At 39.4% G+C, this 23,172-nt stretch overlaps 1 protein-coding gene across 1 annotated transcript; it reads left to right on the forward strand.

The window, feature by feature from the left end:
- Positions 1–2,465: 2,465 nt before the first annotated feature.
- Positions 2,466–22,209, forward strand: LOC132955969 (synaptic vesicle membrane protein VAT-1 homolog). Its single transcript, XM_061029081.1, has 7 exons — positions 2,466–3,061; positions 11,688–11,895; positions 15,972–16,142; positions 16,311–16,400; positions 17,086–17,324; positions 18,906–19,397; positions 19,434–22,209. The coding sequence occupies exons 1-6, from the start codon at positions 2,675–2,677 to the stop codon at positions 19,098–19,100; spliced, it is 1,290 nt and encodes a 429-aa protein (XP_060885064.1). The 5' UTR covers positions 2,466–2,674; the 3' UTR covers positions 19,101–19,397; positions 19,434–22,209.
- Positions 22,210–23,172: the final 963 nt, after the last annotated feature.

Here is a 23,172-nt window from a genome sequence, read left to right on the forward strand (position 1 = left end):
AAAATAAATTGTAACAAATGTAGATCTTCTTGGCTCCTATATGATTTTAATATTCTTGGAAATGCCACAGGACCAATCAGAACACGTGTTGGTTGCAGTTTGATTTAGAAAAATCAATTCACATGAAACTAACTTAAAAGGGAGATTGTGTTTTTCACTGTTTCAAATGTGTTCTCAGGTTTGTTGAAGACATCTGAACCAGTGAGAAGAAAGTGAAAGGTAAAGGTAAACTGTGTCAATGGTTAAGTTGGTAGCTTTGACACATTAATGTGGCTGACAGCAGCTGTGACAGGATACAAAACCTCTGTGCAGAAACAGCCACGGTGTGCAGCAAACACATCCTGAGTGTCACTGAAGAAAACGATTAGGGGCCTGCTGTGTGTGTGTTAGTTTACCTAAAACACTGTAAAACATTTCTAACTAACATGCTTGCAGCAGCTGTATGAGGGTGTTGACTGTGTGTGACAACTTTAAAGTGGGAGACATTAAGTGTAGCTTAGATCTGCAACTTCTGACCTCACATATGTCTTTGTATTTAAGAGAGGAATTTCCTGCCCCATTTTTAAAGCCCATCTCCATCTCGCTTACCGTCACTTCACTTCCTGTCTAATTTACTCAATCTGTGTTGGCTGATTGAAACAAGTCATTGCCATTATACAGGAAATTGTCCATAACTTGAGCTTGTCCTGATAAGATAATAATAACAAATTAAAAGACAGATTGTATTTATGTAGCACCTTTCAAAATAAAGTTATACAATGTTAAGTGCTTTTCAAGCAACATCTGAAGCTGTGGAATAATTAGGATAAAAAGAGTTACTAAAAGAGTTAAAACCTTGAGAACTTGAAACCATTGAGTAAAAAGGTCAATAAAATATAGCAACATGAAATAATAAAAATAAATATATTCTCTGGGGGCGCGGGTAGCCTAGTGTGCACACCCTATAGTCCTCCGAGCAGGCAGCATTCAAATCCGACCGATGGCTTCCCGCATGTCATTCCCCTTTCCCCCCAATTTCTGACTCCATCAATCTCTAACTAAAGGTATAAGAAGCCCCAAACTAAACATTTCAAACTTAAAATAGTTAAAAAATATTTCTCTAAACAGGTTTTAGAATAACTTCTCTCTTTTTAAATAAGAATAATATATTAAACTGTCCGTTTGTGGCACTGGCACTCATTCTGAAATAGATTTTTTCCCCCTCTCTTTGTAAAGTGAGGTTATTTTCAGAAAGATATCCAATAGGTCTATGTCATGTCTGGGGTAGGACTATATGGAGGGGTAAAACACATTAGTTGTCAATTTGGTAAAATAACAGGCTACTCTTAATAATTGGATTATCTCACTATGGTCGAAGACTTCCAATAAATGAGCACTGTGCATGACTTTTGAGTTGAAGGTGAGGGAGCTGAAAGGTAGCTGTGTGTCTTTTCTCCAGCTGTTCTCTAAAATAATCCCAATTCATCCTCTCAGTACTCCGGTATCCGGATTTTCTATTCTCCGCGTCTCTCTGACTCACATTTGACCAACAACACGGATCGGTCACTTTTCCAGCTGCGTCAAGTCAGACGAAAACAACAAGAAAAACACCCGAAGATACCGGATTTGGTGTGTAAGTAAAAGACTTTTGAAATTTTAAAATCAAACCATTGCTTAATGCCAGAATCCCATCCACAAAACATATTGATAACAAACAGGATGATAATTTATTATAGCCCATCCAACTAAGTGATATTGTAATGAGTGTAATTTAAATCAATAATATCAGGGCTAGCCTATTTGAGGGCTGATTCTGAATTAAGTGTGTTTGTCACAGAAACATTGCTCTCATATTTAGACAAACATTTAGGTGTAAAATGTTATTTTTTTTAGATTTATGTTGATATGTTTGAGGTGCAAATCAATTCATGATAGTATTGTTCGTAATTCGATTGATTAAGAAACATAAAACCTGAAAGAAAGTCATTTAAGTTTGCATTTGCATTGTTTTAGTCTATAGTCATGAGCATCATCATTTTTATCAAATAGCCTACCTACCCTTCTTTTGAATTTGCCTTTGTCTTCCCTGTGAAAATACATAAACTAAAGTCTAAACTAGAGTCAAAGTATTTTATATCAATATTTATATATATCTTTAATAGTTTATATGTCCCCATGTTTAACACTTTTTAATGTAAGTTCTTGCGTGTATGCTTTTATTCCAAAATTGTAGCACTTTGAGATTTGGTTCAAATTTAAAGTGCGTTATAATAAATTTAATTGTTATTATTAAAAAGTCTCCTTTTCTTTTTTTAATTCTATTATCTTTCTGTTTTTGTTTGCCTTTTGTTTTTTTGTTTTTTTTACTATTTTTGATCATTTATTTATTTTGAACAACTATTTTTCACTCCAACTTTTAAGTTGTTTTAATGTGAAAATCCAAACCGGAACAAGCGATGTCGTTTTCAGTGTTTTGACTAATGTCACTTGTTGCTCGCGGCGCGCTCACAGGAAACAAACCACGAAACATTAATCTCATTTTTACCACAGACACAGACGGTGTTCATTGAGGAACGACTATTTTCTGAGAGTTTAACGGGACTGTTTCACTTTGTTTCGGAGAATAAACGCCCACAAAGACCGAACTGTTGATCCGAAAACCTTTCTGGGGGAAAAATCATCACAAGTGTTGATCATGTCTGGTGAAGAGGCTCCAACTCAACAGCTACAACCTGAGCAGGAGAAGAAGCCCGATGAGCCCCCGCCGGCTGCTCCGGAGCCCCCGCTGGAGTCCGAGGGAAGCCCCGCAGCTGCAGCAGAGGAGAAGGAGCTCCCCTGCCGGGCTCTGGTCCTAACCGGGTACGGGGGCTACGATAAAGTGAAGATGCAGGTGAAGGCGCTGAGCCCATCACAGCTGAAGGCGGGAGAGGTCCTGATTCGGGTCAAAGCTTGCGGGCTGAACTTTGCCGAGCTCCTGGGCAGACAAGGGCTATACGAGCTGCTGCCAGCCCCGCCCGTCACGATGGGGATGGAGGGCTGCGGGGTCATCGAGGCGTGCGGGGAGGATGTGAAGGACAGGAAAGTGAGTACAGGCCTTCTGAGTGCACCCACACCCACACCATGTCACTGAGCACTTCAGCTTTATCTCATACGTTTGTTTTATGAAAATCTCTTTCAAAGAGTCAAAAAATTCTAAAAACTAGAGCAGAAATGTGAAACGACAGCCAAGAGGTTAACTTGACTAATGATTTGGGGAATACAGTATTAGCCTATAGGCTAAGGTACTCTCATCATGTCTCTGCAGGGCCAGAAACATAACCCCTAACCCTAACCCATGTGTCATTTTAAACCACAAACATTGGACTAATTATCCAGACAGTGAGCATTTTGAATGGGTATTTTATTTCCCTTATAAGACAATGGAAAATCTTTTTTTTTTTTTAAAGTGTCAGTATGAGAATTATGGCTGGAAAATAATGCTGACCCAATTTACAATGTTTAGTTTACAACTTGTTTGCTAATGGAGAAAATTCCAGTCAAATTTTCTTAAGTCAAAGTTGGTATCTTCATTTTTCTTTGCTGCCAGGACATCTTTACAAAAAAAGCAGGTGATATCAAATACAGAAATGCAGAAAATCCTCCAATCAAGAGGCTGAAACACTAACATTGGCCACCAAAACCTTAAGCGATTGTTTTAATATCAATAGTTCAATATCAATGTTTCAGAATTATAGTGTGTTAATGTTTCAGGTCTATTTAGGACTACTTCTTTCCTACAATGGAATTTTCTGTGTTGAAACGTCTCTGCACAATATGCTGCTCTATGCAGAATTAAAGAGTAGAAGCCCCTTCACACGTAACCTAGTCTCATGCAGAACTGTGATATGGTCTTTACATTAGGAAAGAAAAACAGCGTTCTGATTTACAGAGTGTCCTTGAAGTGTTTTTACATGTTTCTTCTGTGCAGAGGAGCTCATTTACCCGATCTGCGATAAGAGCTTTTAAAGGGGCGACTTTTATGGCTTTCTCATTTCTCAGATACAGAATATTTAGAAGCTAAGTGTCTGTGCTTTCTTTTAGAATCATAAAACCCAAACATTGACAGGCTAAAGTTTCTTTTTTTTCGAATGCTTTTCTCTGGTGTTGAAGAGCATAGAAACCAAAGCTGCAGATAGCTTGCAGCTTTCAGGTTACTTCTTCCCTGAAGTAAAAACACTTTTTTTATTCTGAGATACTGCAGAGCTGATCCCAGAGAACAGGCCAAATCCTCCACCTGTTACCTACATAGTGTTTATTTATAAAGCCACATATTGGAGATAAAAGAAGTGACTCACTGCAGGCTACCTCTTTGACTTCAAGAGAAAACTTCAAACAGCAGCGTGTTTTTACATCGTCAGAGAGTCTCTTACATTTTTCTTGCAGTCATGCTCGTGTTAGAAAAAACAAAAATCCCTCATAGGAGTTTTCTGTCTCAAGGTCTACAAAATGTGCGTTCATTTTTTTTAAAATGAAAACCTAAACCTTCAGACAAAACTTATAAAACTTGTACTGTTTGTAAACCTTTTTTTTTTCTTCAAAAAATTCAGGAATGTCCTTGACAATGTTTTCTTCAGACAAATTAATCATTCCGGGAGCTTTGCAGAGTTAACCATTATGCGTCCATACTGTAGCTGTCTTGTGCTGCCTCTCGTGTGTCACACTTGAGTTACAGAGCTAAACATTTAATGAACCGTTCTCTGAAAATCTGCACGAAAGACAGTCTGCCTGCTTCACTACTGAACATCCCGTTTGGCTTCACAAAGATGGCAGACATTGCATATCCTATCAGTAATAATGGTTAGTATTGATGTTGATTTCATACATTCTCATATGAAGTAAAAACATTTTTTTTACAGTTTGTGTTCAAAGTGAAAACACACAGTGGTGCGGTGGTTAGTGCGGTTGCCTTTAAGCGAGTCGGTTCCTGGTTCTAATCCCCTTCAGACAGGAGCCTCTCTGAGTGGAGTTTGCATGTTCTCCCCGTGCATGCGTGGGTTCTGTCCAGGGAACTCCAGCTTCCTCCCACAGTCCAAAGACGTGCTCGTTAGGTTAATTGGTGACTCTAAATTGCCCGTGGATGTGAGTGTGGCTGGTTGTCTGTCTTTATATGCCAGCCCTGTGATTGACTGGCCCCCAGGACCCTGAATGTGAAAAGCGGTATAGATAATGGACGGACATAGGTCTCTCATATAGCTACGTAGATTGGAAGTGAGGTTGCAGCTTAAGAATTGGGATACACATCTTTTTTTAGCATGCAACAGGTCAAATGTTTTTAAATCCAGATTATTGAAATTATTAAAAAACTACTGGTTTTCTTTGAGTTTATTATGACGCTCGTCTCTCAGAGTGGGATTTACAGTCAATGCGTGAGAGGTGAAAACTGAGCTCATCGCACACCTCATTCAGTCGTTGAAACATGTTAGAATGAAAACAAAAGGTTTTATCTTGAGTTGTTTTTCCCATCTTTAACCTTTCCGAGCATAAACTTGACCATATTAAGCACTTACGTGAGTATGTCTGCAAGTTACTGTTGTTTTCATCAGTGAGTCTGTTCTGAATCTACAAACTATTCTTCAAAACGGATCAATCCCATTCTCCGGGCAGGGTTTTGTCTTTTTCTCCTGATACGCTTTTCAAGATTTTGTTTGAAATTGTCGAACTCATTCGCGTGCTCAGAAAAGGAACAAAGAAAATCCGTCGTCGTTAGCAGTTGTCACGCCTGTAAAAAACTGCAGCCAATGTCTGCCACGAGGTACCAATCTGATGAACCAATCGTGTCTCCCCGTTTGTACTCTACACCTGGCGTGCGTGTCACAGAGTTCACACTGTGAGTTTGCTTCCTGCTGAATAAGACGTGAGACGACGTAGTTTCTACACAAAGCTAAGTGATGAGCTGAAGTCCACTTCTGGAGAAACGGTGTTCAGGCATGTAAGTGAGGGGTGTGGCTTTTGAGGGAGCACGGAGGGAATGCTACTTTCAAAGTTACGCTAGTTTTTGAAAATGACCAGCCCTGCCTTCAAAGTGACGTCTTCATTTTCTTGTCCAGTCGAGAGCCAAACACCAAAAACTCTTTGTTTACTGTAATAAATAATGAAGACAAGTAGCAACTTCTTGAATTAAAACATCAGAAACATGTTTTACATTTAATCTTTAAAAAATGACTCAAATAATGAATAGATCATCTAAACAGTTGGCAATTCATTTTCTTTCTTTCAATCAGACACGATAAACAAACTGAGCTGTGCTGTGAGGCAGCCTTTGAAGTGCTGGAAACTTCTCTTTATTGTCAACCTTGGAGATACTTTGGAGTCAGACTTGCATATCCCTACATGTGTGTGTTGCTGAAGCCCCTCCCCGTCCCTCTGTGTCAGCTTGGAATTTCTTCCTCCTCCTCTTACTACAGTCCTCTCCCACCCTCTTCTCATTCCTAACTCCCATCCTTGTCTCTGTTTTGGAAAAGAAAGAATCCCTTTTTTTTTTTTTTTGGAAAGGAAACGACCAAAACTTAGGACACCACAAAACCCCCAACTGCAGCAGCACAGAAACCAGATGTATGAAGTCAGGAGTTCCAATAAGCTAAAACGCAATGGATGTATCATGCAGAGGCTCTGAAATGGAAAAGGGGAAGATATTCATGCTTACAATCAAGACATTTGGTGAGGTTAGAGTAAGAAGAATCTGGGTGGGACTGCGTTTGGGGACGCACAGAGGAGCAGATAGTAACACAAAGGAGGAGCTGAAGTGTTTTCAGAGAGAGGCTGAGGCTTGGCAGCAGCAGCGTCTTTCTCCAGACGAGGTACAGGAGGGTGTGGCTCCGCAGCAGACGGAGCAGATGTGTGATGTAGGATCCCCTTACAGCTCCTCATCCGTCCATGATTCAACAAGCCGCATTACATTTTCACAGACGTTTCCAAACACGGTGGCTCGACTGTCAGAGATCATGGAATCGCAGCTTGATCGATCATTTTGGAAGATGGGACCCGTTTAGTTTCCGGGCCGGCTGATTTGAAATAAACAACAACACCATCTGTTCTGCAATTCAATTATTTCATCAACCTAATGTGCTGTGATAACAGATGTGGAGTGTTGTGTGAACTGAATTAATGTTTTTACAATTGGACTGTTCTGAATGAACTTTGTTCAGTCCATTCACGCAACACCTGCACTTAAATACAATTCAGGTCCTTTTACCTGACATGAATATTTCCACATTCTGCTATTTCATACATAAATTCCAACAGAATTATAAGGGAAATATTCAACTTTTAACTCTGTACTTTAATGACAGCTGTAGATGTGATTGACCTGAAACACAGTATGAAACACTTAGAATAAGAACGACACATCGTAGCTGATTAAACCAGCTTCTACTTTTTTTTTTAAATATTGTTTTAGGGTTTTTCATACCCTTAAGGAGAGGACAAAGTAGTGGATAGATTCAGAAACAGGGATAAGAGAGTGGGGGATGACGTGAAGCAGGAGTTGAACCTCTGTACATTGGACACACCATTTAACCACTGAGCTATACTGATGCCCCAACCAGCTTGTATTTTTAAACACGCAAAAAAATATTGCACACAGAAGGTTTCCATACCATATTTTAGGGAAATATATGAGAAAATATTGAGAATTTTCCAGATTTGTTCCATTTGAGTTATTGTTTGAGGCTATGTTAGGTACCTTTTTCTTACACACACACACACACACACACAAAGCAGTGAAAAAAACAGCAGAAATTTGGAAAAAAATATACTTTATTCTTTCAGCTGTTGCTTTAGATTATTTTACGACTCTCATATTTATTGCATAGTAACCCTTTGCAGGGGCTAGCCTGTTTTTGGCAATGAAGCCAGATCGATGTTTGCGCTGGTTTAGTATTCTTTTACAGAACAAAACATGCAGAAAACACAACTTTTTCTGAGAGGGGTTCACAAATGTTGTCTTCTTGTAGTCTGTGTAGGTGACAAATCCAACTCCATCAAACACGGTACTCTCAGCCCTGATCTCAGCACATTTAGGAAAGCATTACGGTCGATCAGATGCTCGTCTGCACAAGAAACTGTTGACGCTGTGTAACAACTCAAACAGCCTCCTGACTACATTTTCAAAGTTGTAAAAAAAAAAAAATCACAAAATTGGCCAGAATATCGGTAATCTGTGAATATATCTGTTAAAAATCCCATATCGATTCTCTGGTTCTAATATTAGGAAACGCAGCCTCACTGCAATTAAAGAAGTTTAAGCCAGCTCCACCTGGCTCTACCTTAGCCCTGGTACTTGTAGTTCCAGTTAAACAAACACAGCAACATTCACACTCTTCATCTATGCTATGAGACGTGTTTGTTTTACTTCTATAATTAAACCTGTGAATGAAAGAGGCAGCGTGCACTGAAATATGTCACAATGTGTTTATGTTCATGTCATTATAACTTCATCTGCTGATGTCAACAGTAGGGGAACTGTGCTGTCTGATGGCTCGTGGGTTGTAAGCATGCGGTCACACATGCAATGATGAAAATCTGTAGACATTTTCAGGAGTTTTGTGCATGTGTGAATACTGCAAAAGTGACACAGTCAAATCAACAGCAAGTTTCCATTCGAACATCCCCGCTGTTGTCCTTACAAACATCTCTTCAGTTACCTCAGTTCATGTCAGCTGTCCAAGAACTGAGCTCAGCCTTTTGTAAACTGACAATTGTGCATTTTTGTGTGTTCGTGCAGTTTTTTTTAAGTGTTTCGTAAGAGCAAGAGTTGAGACATTTTATCCCCATTAAGACAAATCAATACAGAAGGGAAGTAAAAGCATACAGCTCGGAGCTGTAATGATATCTGTGTACAAACAGATATGTAAAACATGTTTGTGTGTGATTGTCTGTGCCTGTGTTTGTGTGTCATCAGTCTATTGTCATGGGTTTGTGTGTATCAGGAAGTAGGTGTGGCTCCTGAATCTGTTTATACAGGAAGCAGGGCTGCACTATCAATCCTCTATCTATCTATCTATCCTGTACTCTTCTCTATTTTAGTGAAGGTTCACAGCACCGATGATACTTTTATAACAACAAATTTCAGTGTGAAAAGGCAGCACACAATGTGTGTGTCATGATTTGGTCTTTATTTAGTTTTGTATTTCAGTATTTAGGTTTCCATGTTTTCATTTCTCCTGTTTATCCTTGTGTTGCTTGTTTCCCTTGTGTGTTTTTGTTGTTTCATAGTTTAGTCTTCAGTGTTTCGTGTGTTATTTTGTAACTTCGCACCCTAGTGTTTCTTTTTGTTCTAGTGTGTTTTTGTTACTTGAGTCTTGAGTTCTCTGTGTATCTTAGTGTTTCTTGATTTATGTTGTAGTTCTAGTCTCCAGTGTTTCTTGTCTTGTGTTTATTCCTGCCTCTGTGTGTTTTCCCTCCAGTGTGATTGCCCTCATTGTCTTCACCTGTGTCGTTAGTCTCACCGGTGTCTGATTACCCCTGTGTCTATTTAGTCTCTGTGTTTCTTCCCCTCTGAGTCAGTTCATTGTTGTTTGTTGGTATGTCAGTTTTTGCTCGTGCTCCTGTGTGGCTCCCTGTTTTTGATCCCTGTGTTTTTTTGTTGAACTTTTTGGAAGTAAGCTTTTGTTTGCCTTTGGCCTTTTTGTTTATTAAATATATTTAGTTAATTCTACACGTTTCCTATAAGCCGCCTTTACATGTGCTGGTAGTAACATGGAGTGGTCAGGCTCTTGCAGCAGGTTTTCAGTCATCTTGACATGCTCCGAGTTGGTCATGCCTAAAAGAGAAAAAAAGAGAAATGAGTGATGATGTAAACGCCTGTTGTTGTTGTTTTTAACTGTTGAAGATGCTTTAAGAAATAAATCAGGAGACAAGCCGAATTGACAGTATTTCAGGAAATGGTTTCCAGTTTAAATTAAAAATAAATCATGGATTACTCAAGTGCAACTATTTAATAGTTTATACAGCCTACTTAAAGCTACTGTGAGGAGTTTTTATCTACTTATGAACCTACTGAGGCAAAGGACACGACCACCAGCACGAAGATGAATGATTTCTATGTAGTTATTTATGAATGTCTGAATGTGCTGTCAGGGGCTCAAAAGAAGAGATAAACAGCGCAAATAACCTTCGACTGTATGTGTTTGCCATAGCAACGAGTATCGATGAGCGATACTTCTAACTGCTATTTATTATGTAAAAAAAACAGTTAAACATATGTACAGGGCAAAATCAGAAAAGAGATTAGCGGTGCCGCTTTGTCCACAGGGGGCACCATAATCAACACAAACAAAAAGTTCCTCACAGGAGCTTTAAATTACACAGATACGTCCTGCTACATCACTGTTATAACATGGGTATTTTACTATGACATCACAGTTCATGAAATAAATTCTACAGCAGCTTAAAGGGATACTTCATCCATTTGCTTTGTATCATTAGAAACCTGGTAGTGTTTTTGAATGGTCGTGCATCCCGCCCTCATTTTCCCCTGAGATGGGAAATCTTTGTATTTCTAAGTCTGAAAAGGAGCTTCCAGTGACGCAAAATGACGTTTTTTGCGTCACTGGAAGCTGTTGCGGTTAGCGGGGTGAAACTACAACGCTAGTTCCTCATATTTTCGCCCACTGAAGCTACAGACCAATCACAGATCAGTGGGTGGGAACTCACTACCAGAATCGAAACTTAACGTCCGCCATATTGCTTGGAAGCTATGCTAACAGGCTCTATGGAGATAGCTGATAATGGGGAAAAAATATAAATATAGCGGCGAGACGGCTGCTGCGACAGGCCGGTCTTGTGCTTTGGCTGCTTCAGCCGCTAGCCGCCGCTGGCCCACGCTGGCCGCAGCAGCCGAGACATAAGGCCTGCCTGTCCACGGCTGTGAGGAGGAGGAGCCGGGGCCGGCTTGAGCTGGGGCAGACTGGTAGTGTCGGTGCTCTCACTGTTTGCCTATGGACACAGGAATTTCCAAGATGCTAATTCCTTCTGGAATAAATCTCGGAATCAGTTATGTAAATGGCCTTATGTGTTGAAGTAAACATGTCTGTAAACCTGACCTTAGTGGGAGTGGCCTGCGGTGCTGTGCATTCTGGGAGTTGGTGTCTCTCATCCACATGAGCCAAAAAGACACTTTCTGCCTTTTCTCGGCCAAGAAGGCACCAACTTTATTTATTTCACATTTCTACTACATATATGACCCAATGTCAATACAGATTCATGTTTTAACGGGTGAAGTATCCCTTTAATAACAGCAAAGTGATGAGTATTTAACTGAAATTTTACTGCAACATACTGATTCATCACTGTAAATTGAGTGAAGTATTTTACTTTGAAATTCTGCTGTTACATGCCTCTATATCACAGTACAATCACAGGTCAATACAGTAATGCTAAAGCAAAATACTCTATTTTACAATGCAGTTTAGCTGCCTGTAAAAAGTTGAATAGAGTGATCCTGCAGCAACATGCTGCCCTGCAGAATGAGACAGAAAATGAGGTATCTGTGTGTATCAAAAGGTCAGAAAATCAAACATTTCAAGAAGCCTCTTTGGGCATTGGGAAATAGGTCTGCTGAAAAAAGGTTGAACTCATTATTAACTCAATCACAAGTTACAGACAGGATGTGTTTCCGTTAGATCTCCTTAGTAACTTACCATTATCTCTCCCTCTGTTTCCTCTCTCAGGTGGGGGATCGGGTCATCACATTAGCCCGCAGTGGCATGTGGCAGGAAGTGGTGATTGTGCCTGCTGACCGCACCTTCCTCATGCCTGAGCAGATGAGCTTTGAGGAAGGTGCTGCTCTGCCTGTGAACTACCTCACTGCCTACATGATGCTGTTTGAGATGGCCAATCTGAGGCCGGGGAAGAGTGTCCTCATCCACATGGCAGCAGGTAAGAACCGCACAGAACAGACATAACAAGTGTTATTCAGCTTCATTCCCCTCAGTTAGGTCCAATAATTAAATGATTTGACTTGTTGACCAAATTAATGAAATTACCATAAACTGGGGAAATCAGTGTAACGTGAAAGAATGAAAATATATATATAAGATGTAACAATAATCATTCCTGCAAGTTAATGTAAAATCAAACATTTTGATTATCTTTTTTTTTTTAGAGTTTTCATTATCTTTTTTTTAGACATTAGTGTGCTTTTGGTAAATCATCAGTTTTCTTTAGGTTGAAGTGTCATTTTGTTTTCCCCATAGGTGTATGAACCCATATTCTGCAGAATCAGTGCCAATACGTTCAAAAACATAACCCCAGATAAATGAAACTAAAATGATCATGATGAAATAATAAGTTGAAACTTCTTATGAAGCAGCAAGCAACATATTGTCTCATTACAGTGTCAAAAACTCAGTGAAAACAAAGTGTTGTCTAATGTTTACATCTATATGACTGTTATAGAAAAGGAATATCAATCTCATGACCTAGTTGAGCTGAATATCAGCAAAATGGTCTACTTATATAGTGTTGTTCTATTCTACATTCAAACACTGACAGGAGAGGCTTCTTAGTCAAGTGCCAATCAGTACTAATAACTTAAGTTGTCAACATGTTCACTATTTCGATACCACATGTTTTAATACAATACAGTTCTGTTATTTTAATGATTGGCGGTATCGAAAAGTACAGAAAATAGCTCCACCACCCTAGCTGGTAGGGGGGGGTTAGTGCTCGTGCCCCATGTACGGAGGCTATGGTCCTCCAGGCGGGTGGCTCCGGGTTCAGATGCTTTGCCGCATGTCATTCCCCGCTCTCTCTCTCTCTCTCTCCCTGATTTTTCTGACACAATGGTTGAGTATTGACAGGTTACAACTCCTTATACATGTTGTGGTCTCCACCCTGGACAGATTTTCTTCCACATGAATGGATTGTGAAATGTAAAAAAAAAAGCTCATTAAACATCTCTCCTGGTCTCCATGGTAACCTTTGAAGAGTGACACAGCTTGTAACCTCTAGTTCACTAATCACGTCTCTGAATGCAGCCACGTGTCTTTACTGAAAACATCTAATCTGAGAGACTGTGTGTGTGTGTGTGTGTGTGTGTGTGTGTGTGTGTGTGTGTGTGTGTGTGTGTGTGTGTGTGTGTGTGTGTGTGTGTGTGTGTGTGTGTGTGTCTCACAGCCCCATAACAGCTTATTCATAAAATGGCATAGGATCATTGTCTGTTGCGGTTGCTCTGGCAACACCTGACATTTGAAGAAGAGGCTCCAACATTGTGTGTGTGTGTGTGCGTGTGCGTGTGTGTCTGTGGTCCTTGTAGTACCACATCCATCACAGCAGGTTTTCTAACAGCCTCTTACTGTGACCGATGGGATCCACAGTCCTATCTGTTACATGATTATTTCACACACAGAGATCTCTGTGTTGTTCTTTATCTTCTTCTCTCTGGTTTGAAGTGGGCGGGAGTCGCACACTGACATGCACCAATTAGGATTTAGCATCAACTGAGTCAGAATCTAACAACAGGTGTTTGCTTTTTATGTTTCTATTCATTGATATCTGATCAAACCACACCCACACGGTCCTGATGGAGCACACGAGCTGAGTAGTGTTTAACTCAGTAAATAGTCATTAGAATTATTTCAAATAGTCATTTTTTTTACTTTACACATTACTTTTCATATGAAAAATAAACACTTGGAAGCTTAAAAGGGCTATAACCATATATAAGCAAAATGCCAACAGAGTGTCTTCTGCTTATTTCTGATGTTGAGTCATGCTTAAAAGATGCTCCAAAAAACACATGTGGATGAATCCTCTGAAGTTTTCCCTGAGTGTGGAATGTAAAATTTGATTGATAGCAATGCCATTTTCAATTGCCAGAACATCCTGCTGGGTCAGTGATGCAAGAAAAATACTGTAAAAAAAACCAAAACATAAACAGGTTTAAATCTGGACCTTTGTTTTTGATGTTTGCAATCACGTTATCATAAAGAAAAAATCCTCAAGTATTTACCTCAACTATTTCAAACAGTTACCTTTCTTATGCTTGTAATCATTTACCATTACCTTCAACATCACATTATCATCTACAATCAGTAACTCAACTGTTATGGGATTGTTCAACATATTCATCTTATGACAGCATTCTGACTTTATCTGAGGATTACTTACTTGTGCCGTGCTGAATTTTATATACAACCAACCATGACCAAAATAGACCCGTCACAGATAGATCAACAAAGGACGTTTTTCATGAAATGCCGATATGAAAACTTGTTTTAGAGAACATTTACTCCCATCATCTCGTGGTTTAGCGTAGCAGATGATGCTACGACGCAATAGTTTACAACTCTCAGCACTATCTGCAGCACGTGTAGCAGAGAACCACAACCTGGCTTTACATTGACATACCTGTGCAAGAAAGGTGAACATGCCACCTAGGCTTGGTTTGGCCAACATGTTGGTTGAGAGCTTGATTTTTCCCACATTGAATCAGTTTAAGTCATTAAAAAACTCAGATCTGTGAAGCGCCTTCAGACAACAAAGTTAAGTTGTTAAACCAGAACAATCATGAGCATATTTTTGATCTTTAAATCAAAAGTTACGTCAAATAATTGTGAACATTCTTGGGCACTAGTGGCCTACTCGTTAATATGCGGGCCCCATGTATAGAGGCTACAGTCCTCAAAGCGGGCATCCCGGGTTCAAATCCGACCTATGTCATCCCTGACTCTATCCACTGTCCTGTCTCTCCAAAAAAATCCAAAATGAATCTTAAAATAAATAATATTAAAAACAATAACTGTAACATTCAAAAGTAGAAGATACATTTTTAAATTTTAAGTCTCCTTCCATTTGGAAAGAAAAACGAAATGTCTTTAAAATTCCCACCAACATTGATTTGTCCTGTTTGTTCTTTGAATCCGCTATTTTCAGATATTATTGGAAAAGATTTATTACCGAACATGAAATCCAAACTAAACGTTTCAGAAATGTGGGTGCTGCGGTTTCTCTCATAGCTCAGTGTTTGTCCACCAGTCTTGGCGGTAAGTACAGAGGTCAGTTTCTGTCTGCGTTCAGCATCACAGTCAAGTGCTCTTCTGCATCCTCGCTCTCAAAGGCCGTGTTTCAGAGCTGAGTGGGCGGGCGCTGTCAGCTGACCTGTATGAATCAGCGTCATGAGGCCGGGGTGAAGAGGAGGGCAGGGAGGATTACTGGTGAGGCTGCACACACAGGCAGCCATCGTTGTGAAAGACCTCTCACTGCTTCAACAGAACCAGAGCGAAAAACACAAGACATTACAATCCGCTTTATCAGCTGTTTATTCTCCTGTGTTAAAGGTTTCACCCTCACTAAAACCACATGAGCAACCTCTGCAGAACTGAGTGTAATGCTTCTGAATGGGATCCCACTAATGTTCAGGTTTTATCTACCATACATGAGTGACCTTTACTTGTTTTCCTGGGGTCTTTGTTCAGATCAAAGCTTGTTAAATCGTCAAATTCAGATTCTTTTATCACTTATTCTATGTATTTTGTATCTGTATGCATGGGATATGAGTAAAATAAATGAGAAATTGTATGGCCACATCTTCCCACTCAAAAGATTTTCTATTACATATTGTTATTTACATATTCCTTAAAATAAACAGGACAATCATATAGTATGTAAGTTGGTATATTGTTGAATATAGTAGAATGTGCATGCATTGAAATGAGTCTAATGACTGAGGGGGTGAAAAGGTTGTTTGATCACAAGCCACAGCTGCTTAACATCACATTTCAATATAAGGAGGAGACCAAGTTACCAAAAAAAGAATTAGAATCAGTCTGAATCATCCTCTAACAGACAATGTCTGACATATAAACCTGCTTTATAACAGAAGTTAAAACCCTTATTAACAGATAACAGCATTTAAAAATGTATTGATAAACTCCTGAGTCATCCAGGAGGTAGCTTTATTCTCTGCACTTAAAATCATTTGTTGTTTGATGATTTCATTTGAACATCTGTAGGTGGCGTTGGTGTCGCTGTGACCCAGCTGTGTAGGACTGTGCAGGATGTGACTGTCTTTGGTACAGCTTCAGCCTCCAAACACGAGACCATTTCTCAGGGCGGGGTGACTCACCCCATCGACTACCGCACCAAAGACTACGTTGAAGAGATTCGCAAAATCAGCCCAAAGGGTGAGAATAAATAACCCCATGCAAATCCGTCCCTTTCTTGCCCTGCCATGCAATTTCATTGAACTTTTAATGGCAATAATTATGAACTGCCCGTTGTTTTTTGACACACAGGAAATAAAATGTATTTTTCTTTACTTTCTGGACCATTCTCTCCTTTTTTGTGTGCAGGAGTGGACATCGTTCTCGACCCACTTGGTGGTTCAGACACCCAGAAAGGTTTTAGCCTGTTGAAACCTTTGGGTACACTTCTAGTTTTTGGTAAGATATTTTCAAAAATAAAAAAAAACATGTGTTTAATCTGTATATTCAATTACAAAAGAGCAGGGAAAAGACCGCACTCATTGCTTAATTACAAAGACACAGCGTTAATTCATCATGAGCACAGCACTGAGCCAGATTTACCAAAGTTACAGTGGAGAGGAAAAAAAACTTAATTTTAACAGGCAGAAATGTTGGGCAAATCGAGCCATCTGCCGAAACTGTGCTGGGCTCCATAGCAGCAGGCGATTCCAAGAAGCCTACAAGGGCTCAGGAGCTCCCAGGAAAATATGTGGTTCATAACTTACATAGTACATCAAGATTTACAGAGAGTGACATGCAGTAATATGGTGTGAATGCACAGAGAGAGAGAGAGAGGGGGAGAGAGAGGAGCTCGAGGTGTCAGTTCCCCCAGCAGTCTAAGCCTATAGCAGCATAAGTAGAAGCTGGTCCATACCTGTGCAAGGCCTCACTATAAGGTTTATCAAAAAGGAATGTTAGTAAGGAATGTACTTACTGTGTACCTAAAACAGTAAATCACAGTCAATCACAGGGCCAGCTCCAGCTAAGTCTCCTGCTCTAAAGCTGAACATGAGATGGGACACAGCTTATTTACAGACATTCTCATCTCTAATTCTCAATAAGATCCTCTTTCTTTGTTCCGTTCTATTTGTTTCACTTTAAGGTGCTGCCAACTGTGTGACCGGCCAGAAGAAGAACCTTTTGGCCATGGCTAAAACCTGGTACCATCAGCTCTCGCTCTCTGCGCTGAAGCTGATGCAGGTCAACAAGGCAGTCGGCGGCTTCCACCTGGGCTACATCCCTGATGAGGAGCTCATCAGCAGGACCATGGTGACGCTGCTGGAGCTCTACAAGCAGGGGAAGATCAAACCCCGTATTGACTCCTGCTATCACTTTGAGGAGGTTTGTTTGATCAAGTTTTAGACAAATATTAAAACATTACTTTACATTATGAATGCACCAGAGCAGCTTCATGTTGTCGTCTACTTGCCAAAATGTTAGTTCTCACTCTTTTCATGATACAGCGGATATAACTGACACTTTAGGGTCAGACTCTGCTGTGCCCACCATATTTGATATCTTGGAAACATTATGACAAATCATCCTTTTTACGTCTGTAAGCGTCACACTGTGAGGGACATCTGTCAACTTTTGAAAATTGAAAGGCCAGGCACTCCTGAATCATTTTGTGGAAACTTTCAGGAGGGCATATAGAAAAACAACTTTGCAGCTGTGATACTTAAGATGTTCTGCTTTATTCTGACAGAGCACAAATGTCTGAAAGTCATTACTTTGAAAAAAAAAAACTATTGGTCCCCCTTGTAGGAAAAGTCATTATTACACCTTACAGCCACAATTTTATACCTACAGCAGATGAGCAAACCTACAACCCCTCATCACATGGGTGGTACTTAAGGGCCGTTGCCAGGTAGCAGTCTCAATTGTGTCCATGGCACCAACTTCTAATCTTGGTTGCGAGTTTCTCTGGAAGGACTGTGATACAAGACGACCCTGATTCTGTGTTTGAAAACAGGAAAGAGAGAAAACCAGAGGCAGGAAATAATAGGAAGTGCAGATGACAAATGACAGATACACATTGAAGATTGCCATTGCTTCCTTTTTTTTTGAACCATTGTAACATATTGTCAGCACTCAGCGTTTCTAAGGCTCTAAAAGAGAGGTTACATCAGGGGAAACATATTTTGAAGACGACACTAATGGCTGAGATGCGAAAATGATAATGAGTCTAATGATGACCTAAAGAAGCTGCTCTTGTTCTCAGCCCCTAACCCTTGTCTCTTGTATAAACAATGGAGGAAACGATTACCGGTAAGTTCAATCGTAAAGATGTAATTCTTAGGGATGAATCCACAGCTGTCACCTGAGCACTTCCTTCATCTCTACAGAGCATTTTAGCCTCTTTCAGCTCATTGTTTTGCTTTTATGACCCTCCAGTTAACTCATATTGGTCCCCTGTGTTTCCTCTGCAGCTGTTTCATGCACACACAAAAAGCTCTGACAAACCAACAAAATCAACTCAGCTCCAAAGCCCAGTCATAGAGTTTAAGTAACTAGCTTGTGAACATATGGAGCATTTAGATGCTAATGAGCCAGATATTGAACATGCAACCAAATCTGAGCTCATGGAGGAATAAATGATAGACTTATTTGCTTCAGAGGCAAAAGAAATCCGACCTCAAATCAGTGTCAAATTTGTGTCCTCTTGATGTGTTTGTAAGTAACTGTTAGCTTGAAGGCAAGTTTAACTTTTACCAATGTAGATATCAGTTATGTGTTTACCACTTTTTCTCTAATAAACTAGACTGCAGCGTCAGATCCCCCCCCCCCTCCCCCACAGGGTTTTGTGAATCACTGTAGTAAGGAATATTATAAGGATGTAAATAACAGTTGCACCTTTTGTTAAGGCAGGAAAGAGACAGACCCTAATGCACACCGTCATTCTGCTCCTCTGTCTTTCCCCAGGTGACCGATGCCATGAAGCGCATGCACGAACGCCAAAACATCGGGAAAGTCATCCTCCTTCCCGAAGCCAAGAAGAAGGAGGAAGAGAAGCCAAAGTCCGACCCTGAGCCGGTAGAAAGTGAGGAGAAAACAGGAGCTGCTGTCAGCGAGCAGAAAGAAGAGGTTGCGGAGGAAGTTCAAGCCGAGAAAGATTGAGTAAGAGTGTTTATTGAATTATGTTTTCAATCACTTCCCTATTATTCAACCGCCAAAAAAAATTAAAAAAATAGGAAAGTGAAGTGAAGAAAAGCAAGTTGCCATGAATACTTTGAATTTGTCCGTGTTTTGGAAATGTTGATGAAGATTTTGTTGTGGAATATGTCTGTAGTGAAAGTGTCGATGTTGGGGATATTGTGTTTGAATTGGATCATGTATTCTGATTTCAAGTTGCTGTTACAAAAAGGACAAACTGAAGGGATCTGCTTCAAATATATACGTTCAAATGACAACAGTGTAACAACATATTATTCTAGGAGTACAAACCAGGAGGGGCATGTCTGAAACTTCTAAGAAATGGTCTTATACGTTAATTATGAATAAAAGATAATATATAAAGAAATCAAAAGTGATTCACCACATCATCATCTCAGGTTAACACACAGCTTCTCTCATCCAGTACTCATTGTGACCAACAAACCTGATGCTTCATTAGACTGCAGCAGCTCAGAGGAGAGCTCATATTATGAATTCTACATGTGGTTGGGATATTAGTAAAAAAGACTTCATTCTTTTTTTTCTATATTATGGTCCTTATGTGGAGGTGTTTTAAAAAAACATATTTGTTACAGCTCCATCAAACCTTTTTTCCTATCGGTTGAGGCCATGATCAATGGAGCCAGTTTGCTTTGCAGCCAAAAGCAAATGTTGATTTGGCCCCTTAGCTTTGAAAGAACCACCATGAGTAGTATTCCCAACTACTCATTGTGGCATAAGTAGGCTGCGCTTTGTCAACTTTTTATGAGAATATAACTCGCTAATTTTTACGTTGTTAGACATTTTTGTTCTTTTGTTTTGTCTTAATATGTCACAGTTTTTCTCTTATTCATTTGAATTATTTTATGTTCTTAGTGAGTAAAATAAGCAGAAAGATGCTTTCAAGAAGAAAACAGTGTCAGAGTTGATCGATCAGCCCTTTTTTCAGTGTCCATGAAATACATCAGAAAAAGATTTGTGTGAAATCATTTTACTGAACTTTGTGGGTTTTTTAAAAAGTTGTTTTTAAATAGGCGTCATATCTGAAAACAGGAAAAGTCATTTAAGTGTAGCCAGAATATTTTACTGAGCTTTGGTAAATGTATTCACATTAACCTACACCTGTGTTATCAGCTAGAATTAGTGTCGGGCTTGTTATTGTAGCTAATGATCATTTAGTGGAGTCTAGTTCCAAACATTATGATGCACTACTTAAATTGAAGTGTACTATAGTGGCGTATGTTTTCCCTTCCTTTCCTCTTCAATGAATGTTGTCAGAAAAGAATCTCTCTATGGAGAGCAGAGGTCAGTATTTACTCTTGTTGGTTTTTTATTTTTATTTCTTGCGTTTCGTGCCAAACGTAAAGCCAACTCACACCGCTGCCGTAAAGCAAACTGTGAATAACAATTAGCGGGACTTCCCGGCCTTGGCAAACCCTCGAGGGTTTCCTTTCCAAACAATGTCGTGCTGAACTCAAGGTAAAACACTTTGGCAGCCTTGATTTGAATGAGTCCTGTGATTTAGCTGCTTTTTTTAATTGCCTTTTCAAAATCAAAGGGATTCCTTCCATGTTTTATTGTTTACAGAACAGCCGTATGTGTTACTTTGTTATTCCTCTTATATAGACGACACATAGAGGTTGAAGAGTTATGAAGGAAGGTGCTTTGCTATATGCACTTTGTATGTCCGTGCTCCATATCTCTTCATTTAGCTTTTACAGCTACACTGAAGCTTTTACAGTATGATGATCGATTTCAGCTTCAATCTTAAATTTGAATTATTCACGTTTCTTCACTGTTTATGTTTTCTTTTTCGATGTATGGTCTTAAAAAGTGGAGTTTGGGCTCTGATGTTTAATCCAGCTGTGGGTGTAATTCAATGCTGTGAAGCAGAAGATGCTACTGAAGCACAACAGAGAGAGCATTCCCCTCCGTCCCCTCCGCAGCAGCAACTCCTCACATTCCTCTCCTCCTCACTCTCACCCCTGCTCTCTGTCTCTCTCTCTGAGCCTTGCTCTCCGTCCAGCATGCTCTGTTTTTCATTTTTATCTCAGCACTTGTACCAACACATTACAGATAATGCTTTATGTATATTTACATTGACGAGTGTTTTCTTTTGTTCTTGTTTTGTTCCTTCTGGCCACTGGGATAAGTGTTGTGAAGTTGGGCCAGGTTTCCATCTGCTGGTGTGAAGTAAGATCTGATGTGGATTTAGAGTGGGGACTGGAGTGGCTCAATTGAACTACTACACAAAATATAACAGAGTAATAACTAACTAGCATATTGAGGTTTTTTTTATATGACACAGGCTTTTAAGATTTGATTTTAAAGAGCATTTGGTGAAGATTTAAAATGTATAGAAAAACATGAAAGCCTGCTAAACATGTTTGTAATGCTTAAATATTCCACATTTAACATGAGATATTTGTAAGAACTACAATTAGCTTTAAAAAAAAAAAGTGAGAAAAGGTGTCTTGTAACACTTTATAGTTCGACAATTATATAGTGTACATGAGCTGTTACTGTTACTCGTGCAGTGAGGGACATCTAGTGGTCAATGAAACAATGTGCCTTTAAGATGAGTCATTAAAACACTCTCCATAATGTTGCCTATAGAGGAACATATTCTAGTTTAAAACTACATTTCCAGCCAAAATCACGGTCTTCTAATCACCTCTGATCCTCCTCAGTTCCACAAATGTTTTGTAATTCAAAATATTACGTATTTTTAAAGGAAGAGTCGGAATTCTTCAATTTAAAAGACATCTAACAGTTAAAATGAAGCATTAATATTATTTTCTAGCTTTTTTTTCTAGCTCTTTCAATTTGAACATGCTGAACATGATTCTTTGGAAGCTGTGAGTGTCACTGCATCGATGATTGTGTCATAAATTCACTTATGTATAAACTTTATGCCTTCTGTGTTCATGTGGCACTAACCTGTCTGTATTATTAAAGTGTTATCACTTGTGTTTTTGATTTCTTAATGGTTTTTGTAAATGGTTTCTTTGAAACAATATTAACCCCTGATTTTGTGTTTAATCAACATAAATGAATCTAAGAAACAAAGACATTTATAGTATTCTCTATCAATTTTTCTTACAGTTAGACATGCATGGCAATCACTATTGGTTACATTTGTGCCGATATTAACCTCCAGTGAAGCCAATGTGAAGTGTGACAAACTGCAGTTCCTTGAGTGTCCAGTTGAGGCTCCAAAAGACCTGGAAGTCTCAAACACATACACACCCTATGTGTTGACTTTAAGACTAAACATATTTACAGCCTGGTACAAACAATAATTTTGTTCTGAATATTTCACTTTTATTTCGGCATACACTGTACAGGGGGGGTGACATTTTTAATGACTCATCAATTTTGATTTGATGAAGGATAAGAGTGATGAATAACTAGAGGCATGACCAAGCAGCAGCCTCCGGTGTTGAAAAGTGAAGCTGATTAGACGGCTTGAGGCTGGCTGCAGAAGTACAGGAAGTCACATACACTCCCATTCCAAAAAGCCTGTTTTTAATGCAGAAATAAACATGTTTACAGCCTAGTTCTAAACATGAAATAGATCTGATCAGCTGATCTGCACACACTGTTCGGGGGGTCCATTATTTGATTACTCATCTGTTTTGATTTTATGAAGGATTTGAGTAATTCACAATTAGGCGAGTAGCTGACCTGATTGCAGGCATGATGTAATGGTTTGTCAAGAGGCTTTAAACCCGCCTCAGCTTCAGCTCTCAGCCTGTTGTTAGGTTGACTGATAGTTTGGTTGACATAGCATTTTCAATATGGCGACCGCCATTTGGCTTCAAAACTGCATTTCAGAAACGGATGGTTGAGGTCACTGAGTCTACGTCCATATTTCTCCAGCCTATGATTTGTACCAAATCTTACAGCTTTTACACAAACTACTGCTTGTATACAAAAATGTATTCTTCAGTTTTATTCCTCTAATGAAGTATTTACATGAGAATTAACCATAAGGGGAAAAAAACAAGATGGTAACATTGAAAGAAACAAAACT

Source organism: Labrus mixtus, chromosome 21 (genome assembly GCF_963584025.1).
Source record: "Labrus mixtus chromosome 21, fLabMix1.1, whole genome shotgun sequence".
NCBI classification, from domain to species: Eukaryota; Metazoa; Chordata; class Actinopteri; order Labriformes; family Labridae; genus Labrus; species Labrus mixtus.

Excerpts from the sequence above, each read along its gene's own strand:
- LOC132955969 (XM_061029081.1), top strand. The coding sequence starts at position 2,675 with ATGTCTGGTGAAGAGGCTCCAACTCAACAGCTACAACCTGAGCAGGAG. Across the intron at positions 16,143-16,310 it reads TCGCAAAATCAGCCCAAAGG|GAGTGGACATCGTTCTCGAC; the intron begins GTGAGAATAAAT and ends TTTTGTGTGCAG. Across the intron at positions 16,401-17,085 it reads GGGTACACTTCTAGTTTTTG|GTGCTGCCAACTGTGTGACC; the intron begins GTAAGATATTTT and ends TTTCACTTTAAG.